The 7927-nt window shown below is 36.9% G+C and overlaps 1 protein-coding gene across 1 annotated transcript in view; it reads left to right on the top strand.

Annotated features, from left to right (window-relative positions):
• The window catches only part of LAMA2 (laminin subunit alpha 2), a gene marked incomplete at its 5' end in the record, with an annotated part of 457095 nt that overhangs the window by 306672 nt on the left and 142496 nt on the right, over positions 1-7927 (top strand). The window contains 2 exons of the mRNA XM_012554936.2: positions 4323-4485; positions 5806-6016. Coding sequence (XP_012410390.1) covers positions 4323-4485; positions 5806-6016 — 374 coding nt within the window. The remainder of the gene's footprint in view (positions 1-4322; positions 4486-5805; positions 6017-7927) is intronic.

Genomic DNA, 7927 nt, shown 5'->3' with positions numbered 1-7927 from the left:
AAAAAAAAAAAAAAAAAAAAATCCTATGCAGCACAGTTCTACTCTGACACACATGGGGGTGTCATGATTCAGAATCAACTCAAAGGTTATGCATTGGCTACTAAGAATGAGTGATGCAAATAGTTAAGCACTTAATTGGCTACTAACCAAAAGGTTGGTGATTGATACACCCAGAGCCACTGTGGAGAAAAGGCCTGGCTACCTACTTCCATAAGACTATAAACCCTACGGAGTGAAGTTCTACTCTTAAACACATTGGATCACCATGAATCGGAATCAACTCCACAACAATAGGTTCCGTTTTTGGGTTTGCACTGAACATTATGGCATGCCTTTCTGTCTAATAATGCTTTCCCTGATTTGTACTAATTTTTACCTTTACCTTTATTTCCTTTTCTATTAATTTTATCTTATTTTAAAGATATTTTTTAAATACCTTAAATCTCCTTTGAAATAAAGTAAAAGTAGGTGGTAAGTAAATTCAATAGATATGTTTATTTGGCAATTATTTTCAATATTACGGAAAAGAAGACATACTGAAGTGACAGTGTATACCTCTGAATAAAATACTAAATAATGCATTCATCTTTAGTTTAAAAATACTCTCAGAAGTTCCAAGTCCCATATATATAAGCAGTGGAGTAATCAGAACTCATCTATTAAAATGATGCTTGCTTTCTTAATACAACTTGATTTTGGGAAGGCATTTTTTTGTGTGTATAACCTTAATAATTTTTTCTAGTTGCTTATGTGTTACTTTAATTTAAAAGCAATATCATATGCTTTCCAAAATGTACAGTCATCTTTGCCTTTTCCTTACTTTCTCTGTCATTATTTTTTTTCTGCCAAATTCTTCTCTGCAGAAGTTTAGCTTTGAGAATAGACCATAAGAGAAAGAGTGAGCTGTATTCCACATTCCTCCGTTCTTCAATACCACCTAGACCTAGGACCTATATTGGATCATATTTCAAAAAATATTTATCAAAGCTCATTTATATATTTAATAAGTGAAAAACGTACAGCATTGACATGTTGGGAGTAGGCTTTATCACTTTCATTAAAAAAATAATAAGTAAATGCAAATTATGTCGATGGTTACTTATATGCTGCAACTGGTTAAAAACTGTTGTACAGACAGTCTGCACTCATACTAAAGGATAGTGCTATGCCCTAGCTGTAGCCAAATTTACTACTGCTTTTCTTGAAATCTAAGAAGCAGAAACCTTTTTATGCATAATCAGTGTGGCTCTCCAGCATGGTTCCCACATGGCCTGCTGGACCAAGGAAATTTCAAATAAATGAATCCATAGTCTATGGTTCCATAACAAACATAGCACAGTCTGGGCGATATCTTATTAACAGTAGTGGTGGAATCTTTGGAAGGTCCTTTGGCATATATCAAGGTATGATTAACTATAAGGCAGTGAACAAAGAAAGTGGCACCCTTACTAACTTCTTGAAATGCAACCCCTGAGCAATACATTTACCACAGGGCGAGGAATGGCCACATTTGTTCTTTAAAACAACTGATTCAAACTGTTCTCCAAATAAAATTCCAGCAACTTGACTAACCAAAGGCCACAGAAACTTTCTAACAGAAGACATTTATGATGAAGAGAATTACAAAGATAACATTTTGAAAAAAGATAGATTGAAGATTGAAACTCAATTCCTTCTACTAAAGTTATTGTTGTGTGCTGTCGAGTTGATTTCAACGTATAGTGACCCTATAGGACAGAGTAGAACTGCTGCATAAGGTTTCCAAGGCTGTAATCTTATGGAAGCAGATTGCCACATCTTTCTCCAGTGGAGCAGCTGGTGGTTTGGAACCACTGACCCTTCCATTACCAGCTGATCACTTAATCAGTGCGCCACCAGAGCTCCTTCTACTAACCTAGTGGGTCACAAACTTTAGCCTGCATTAAAATCATCTGGGGGGGGGTGCGTATTAAAACAGATTGCTAGTCCACTCCCAGTTTAAAATCAGAAAAGGTGTACATCAGGGTTGTATTCTTTCACCATCCTTAAATTCAATCCTCCAAACCTCAACATAAAGAAAACAAAAATCCTCACAACTGGAACAATAAGCAACATGATTATAAATGGAGGAAAGATTGAAATTGTCAAGGATTTCATTTTACTTGGATCCACAATCAACGCCCATGGAAGCAGCAGTCAAGAAATCAAAGGATGCATTGAACTAGGCAAATCTGCTTCAAAAGACTTCTTTAAAGTGCAGAAAAACAAAGATGCCACTTTGAAGATTAAGGTGCGCTTGACCCAAGCCATGGTATTTTCAATCACCCCATATGCATGCAAAAACTCGACAAGGAATAGGGAAGACCAAAGAAGAATTGATGCCTTTGAATTATGGTGTTGGAGAAGTATATTGAATATACCATGAACTGCCAGAAGAATGAACAAATCTTTCTTGGAAGAATTGTGCTTAGAAGGGAGGATGGCAAGACTACATCTCACTTACTTTGGACATGTTATCAGGAGGGACCAGTCCCTAGAGAAGACATCATGCTTGGGAAAGTACGAAACCAGAAGACCAAACCTGTTGCCATCGAGTCAATTCTGACTCATAGCAACCCTATAGGACACAGTAGAACTGCCCCATAAGGTTTCCAAGGAACAGCTGGTGGATTCAAACTGCTGACCTTTTTGTTAGCAGCCAAGCTCTTAACCACTGTGCTACCATGGCTCCTGGTAAAGTAAAGGGCCAGCAAAAAAGAGAAAGACCCTCAATGAGATGGTTGACATGGGGGCTGCAACAATGAGCTCAAACATAGCAACTACTGTGAGGATGGCACAGGACAGGGCAGTGTTTCATTCTGTTGTACATAGGATCACTGTTAGAAATGACTCCACATCACCTAACAGCAGCAACAGGTCTGAGTCAATGGTAGGGCCTGAGAGTTTGCATATTTAACAAGTTCTCAGGTGACATTGATACTGGTGGTTTGAGGACCACATTCGAGAACCATTGTACTAACCTGCCATCTCACGCCTCACTCTGGCTGCTCTCCTTGCCCTGACTATGTGAACCTGTTTTAGGATCTCTGACCATACTTCCCTTGGAAGAACTCTGACCAGTGCATATCAGAACAGTTTCTCCAAGAACAGAATGAATTTTCGGGATTCTTTATATCATATACAGATCTTAAGATATAGCCTTGAATAGTGGAAAATACCCCTTGGCCAACTGAGACCTCTCATTCTAAGGGTTTTTTTAGGTAATATTACAGATATGGAGTCCCTGGGCAGTGTAAACTGTTATCGTGCTTTGCCGCTAACCAAAAAGTTGGCGGTTCTAGTCCATCCAGAGAAGCCTCAAAAGAAAGGCCGGGTGATCTACTTGTGAAAAGTTGACCATTTAAAATCTGTGGAGCACAGTTCTACTCTGACACACAGAGGGTTGCCATGAGTTGGTGCTGGTATTGTAGATATAAGCGTCTGGCAGACAAAAGAGTTTGAGAAAACATCTCCCTTGAACTCACTAGATAAATGTTCCATAAAACACTTCAGGCAACACTAGTCTAAAACTAGTGGTGGAACTGGGTACATGTTTCAATTTACCAGTTTTTCAAAATTTATATGACATAGCATTGTTTTTTCAAATAAAATCTCACCCAGAACACCAACCTATAAATCAACATCATTTGTGGAATTCCTGAAGCACCTGAGAATCCCAAGATTCTGAAGAGCACAATTTGAAACCCCATTTAATGCATAATAAACACGGACTCTTACGACGGATGTTATTGCTTGAAGGTATCTTGGAGACCTGATCTGTAACCCTTTTCCCTAGTCCAGTTCTCTTTTCCACACTCCTTTAAAAAAATGTACTCTAGGCAAATTTTGCAGAAATGCAAGGACCATTTCATTTTCAGATATCTCGTTGTTGATAGCATTTCTGTACTTGATATTTTAAAACTGACGGACTATGACTGCCTTATTGGTAATGCAAATCTTGTGTTTTCAGCTTCTAAGTATTATGCTACATGTCTCATTTTTTACCTCTTACCTGAAGAAGGTTTGACCCACTTATTTATGTGTATGTCTTCCTTTTGAGGTAGAAACACCGTATTTTAATTAACATGCCTCTAAAAGAAATACAATAAAACTCTGGAGAGATGTGTCACATTTTCCTGTTTGTTATCAATCACTGTAATAACCACCTTTCTGTTTCCCAGCAGGAAGACCTACGGCAAACTACATTTCATTTGGAGATGGTGGTGAAGAGCAGATGCGGAATGCCATTTTTGCATGTGGCATTTTTGTTTACTAATTTGCAAAATTTGTTTTACCCCCTGCAGCTGTAAATGAAAAAGCTGTAAAACTAAATGAAACTCTAGGAGCTCAAGATAAGGCTTTTGAGAGAAATTTGCAAGGACTTCAGAAAGAGATTGATCAGATGATGAAAGAATTGAGGAGGAAAAATCTAGATACACAAAAGGAAGTTGCTGAAGATGAGTTGGTGTGAGTAGACACTCCATTACTTTTTCACTTGATGAACTATTTCCAAATTATTATTTACAGTTTTCTAAATTTTCCGTTACACATAAGAGCAGAAGATACTTTGTTTTGCTGACCTGGACATGTTTACTATTTATTTATTGATGCTTTATCTTACTCTAAGATGGATTGATAGTATGTTCTTGCCTATATATAGTCAAGTAAATGATTTTTTTCTCATGCTGTCTCTTTTATAACTAGGCTAATGGGCTTGCTTTTTTAATCACCTGCATTAGGGGCTTTTAGCCTACCACTAATTTTTTTTTTTATAAAAATAACTTTGGATAAATACAATTATTAATTTTCCAGGCTATCCTATTCAGTTTACCATCTTTAAAAATGCTGAAAAGAAGAGTCTTCAAATAATTAAACCCCTAATACTTTGAAATAAGTATTAAGGATTGGGAAAAGTGCTAGTGATTTTACTAACACTAATAAACTCTGTGATCCTGCACTTAATAAAACACTTTTTTTTATATTCACAGCTAACTTCAGAGTGATTCTATTATTAATACTTAAATAGTATATACTAAGCCAGCTGCATCAGGAGCACCTGAGAACTTTTTAGGAATGCACATTACAGGCCCTACTCTAGACCAACTGTATCAGAAATTTTGGGGATGGGGCCCAGCAATCTATTTTTTACCAAACCCTTCAGCAATTATGATGCATGTTACTTTGAAAACTACTGTTTTTCAAGTATTTAGCCTTTCTTAAGGACTCAGGTATTATCACTTTATGAAAACTATTAGGTTAAACCACAAAAATTCCCAGATCATTCAATTGGAAAGAAAAGAAAAGTAGATCAAAATAATATTATACTATCATGGCAATAACATAGATTTCTGTTCAGTTTCTAACCAGACATCTCAATATTCAGCCCCTACATTCAAAGTGATAGAAAAAATGTTTCATTATGGTGTTTTTTTTTTTAGTATGTGAAATAAGTCATAAAACTAATTTCATCAGTCAGAGTATGACAATGACTTGAGACCTTTTCCAATTGAAAATTTTATACCATTAATGAATAAAAAAGAGGTTTTTTTGTTTTTGTTTTTTTGGTTTTTGTTTTTTTTTTTTGGCTTGATTTTTAACTATAAATGGTCTTACCACTTTTCAGCTAACAGTTTTCAGCTTGTTTTAGTACATAGTGAACCTACTTTAAGTGTTTTCTTATGTTTTCATTCTTTTAATGTTAGCATCTCTTAGTCACACAGTTTAATACCAATGTTCCCTGAGGCAGTGGCCTGGGCTTATTGTCTGTTACCGGGTGGGTGGTTACAGAGCTGCAGAAGCCCTTCTGAAGAAAGTTAAGAAGCTGTTTGGAGAGTCTCGGGGGAAAAATGAAGAAATGGAGAAGGATCTTCGAGAGAAACTGGCTGACTACGGCAACAAAATTGATGATGCTTGGGACCTATTGAGAGAAGCCACAGATAAAATCAGAGAAGCTAATCGCTTGTCTACAGCAAACCAGAAAAACATGACTGTTTTGGAGGTGAGTCTTGGGGCAGCTTTCATCAGAATCTGGGAGGGCAGGAAGGGAATGAGGGGTGTTGAACATGGCTGGAACCTGTCAAGTTGATTCACTTTTAAAAGGTCAAGAATGACTGCTCTGAAAAGAGACCTTTAAGAAGTGAACCAAAAATGATCCTTTTTTTTTTTTTTTGTCCTCAATGTGCATTGCTTATTGAATCAAATAAAATTTAGGTAAACTTTTCAATATTTCTAAAGACAGTATGAAACCGTGGAGGGAGCTCTTTACTGAGAGTGAGGGACCGTAGTTTTAATGAAAATTGTGCCACTAACTTGAAGTACAAGCTTGGGCAAATCATTTACCAACTGTAAGTATCAGCTCCCCAACCATACAAGGAATGCATTAAACTAGAGCACATCTAGGATATCTTCAAGTATTAATATGACGTGATTTTACAATTCAACTAGCCTAATCCACAAACCATGGTTCAGAGGTGTGGCTGCCAAAAACCACAGAAGTTCCCTGTATTTCCAAATGGAATCTGGGCACAAAAGAGAAGCTCACTGAGAGATCAGAACTTGGAGAAATTTTGATTCCCTTTTTCCTTTGCAATATGTTCTTTGGAAATGATATTTTAATAGGGACTAACATGATTAGATCAAGTCTGAGTTGCATATTTTCCTTTCCTTTTCCTTACAGACAAGTTACTTCTTTCTTTAAGAAATAATGGGCAGCCTCTGCCTTTTCCCCAGTGCTGATGTTGCTAGAACTAAAGCAGATTTTCCCAGCTTTTTTTTTTTTCTCTGTTTCTTCCTTAATACTTAACAAGGCAAATTGGTTACTTTTCCTAAGAGTAAACTCTTCACATATGAAAGCACAAACTTGTATATGATGTTTAAAAAACAGCAATAACTTTCTCCCCAGAAACAAAGTATCTGACCCCAACAGATCTGAAAGCAGCAGTGGACCTACATCTCTTCTAACATACAATTTCACCTTCAACTATAACTGACTTTTCTCTGGCAGGTATCACGCTCTTAAGAAATGTTTGTGGAATGACAGTTAATTTAAAAAAATACGGGTTTTGTTTTAAGCCTCTCATTTCTTTCCATTTTCCTTTGGATTAAGAGGTTAGAGGATGAATTAATTTTTTAAAGGTGTGTGTGTGTGATTGTGTGTGTGTGTGTGTGTGTGTGTGTGTGTGTTTCCTTTTCTGGTTCTCTCTCCTGGGACTTAGCCTTGTCATTCTCATGGAAGATTGAGGAGGCTCAGTTTTAAAAAAAACTAGTGTATCTAATCTTAACCAATTTGGAGTCTACTGACATGCTAGCAATATTAAAGAAAAAGCACTGTCTTGTGAAGTGGGCTGCTGGGCTGCTGTCATATCACAGGCTCCGGTATGATTCATCCTGCTGTGTGATGCACCAGTGGTGTGACTTACCCAGAGGTACATCTCTCCATTTTATGGCAACAGTTTAAGAAATTAAAATAAGCATTTGGGAAGTATTTCAAGAAGAGTTATAGTGGCATAGGAAATGGTGCTTTCAGCTATTCCTTCCTTTTAGTAATGCTTAAAACCAGGAGCCACCGTTCTTGGGCACCTCTAGAGATGCCTGGAGTTTATGTGGTCCGTACTAAAGATCTAAATGGTCCTTTTTGTATTTTCATTTAATATGCCATGCTTAAATATAGGCTTGTTAAAAACTTACTGGAGAAAATAAATTGACCAAATTAACACAGGTAAGATAGAGCTTCTTTAAGGTTGCTTAAGTCTGATTTAAAGGTTAGTGCCACTAAAACAAAACAAAACAAACCCATTGCCACTGAGTCCGATTTCAACTCATAGTGACCCTATAGGACAGAAAACCGTAGGGTTTTCCAAGGCTGTAATCTTTACAGAAGCAGACAGCCACATTTCTATCCCACAGAGCA

This window comes from Trichechus manatus, unplaced genomic scaffold, assembly GCF_000243295.1.
Source record: "Trichechus manatus latirostris isolate Lorelei unplaced genomic scaffold, TriManLat1.0 scaffold00002, whole genome shotgun sequence".
Classification (NCBI taxonomy): domain Eukaryota; kingdom Metazoa; phylum Chordata; class Mammalia; order Sirenia; family Trichechidae; genus Trichechus; species Trichechus manatus.
This window is presented reverse-complemented; position numbering and strand designations above follow the sequence as displayed.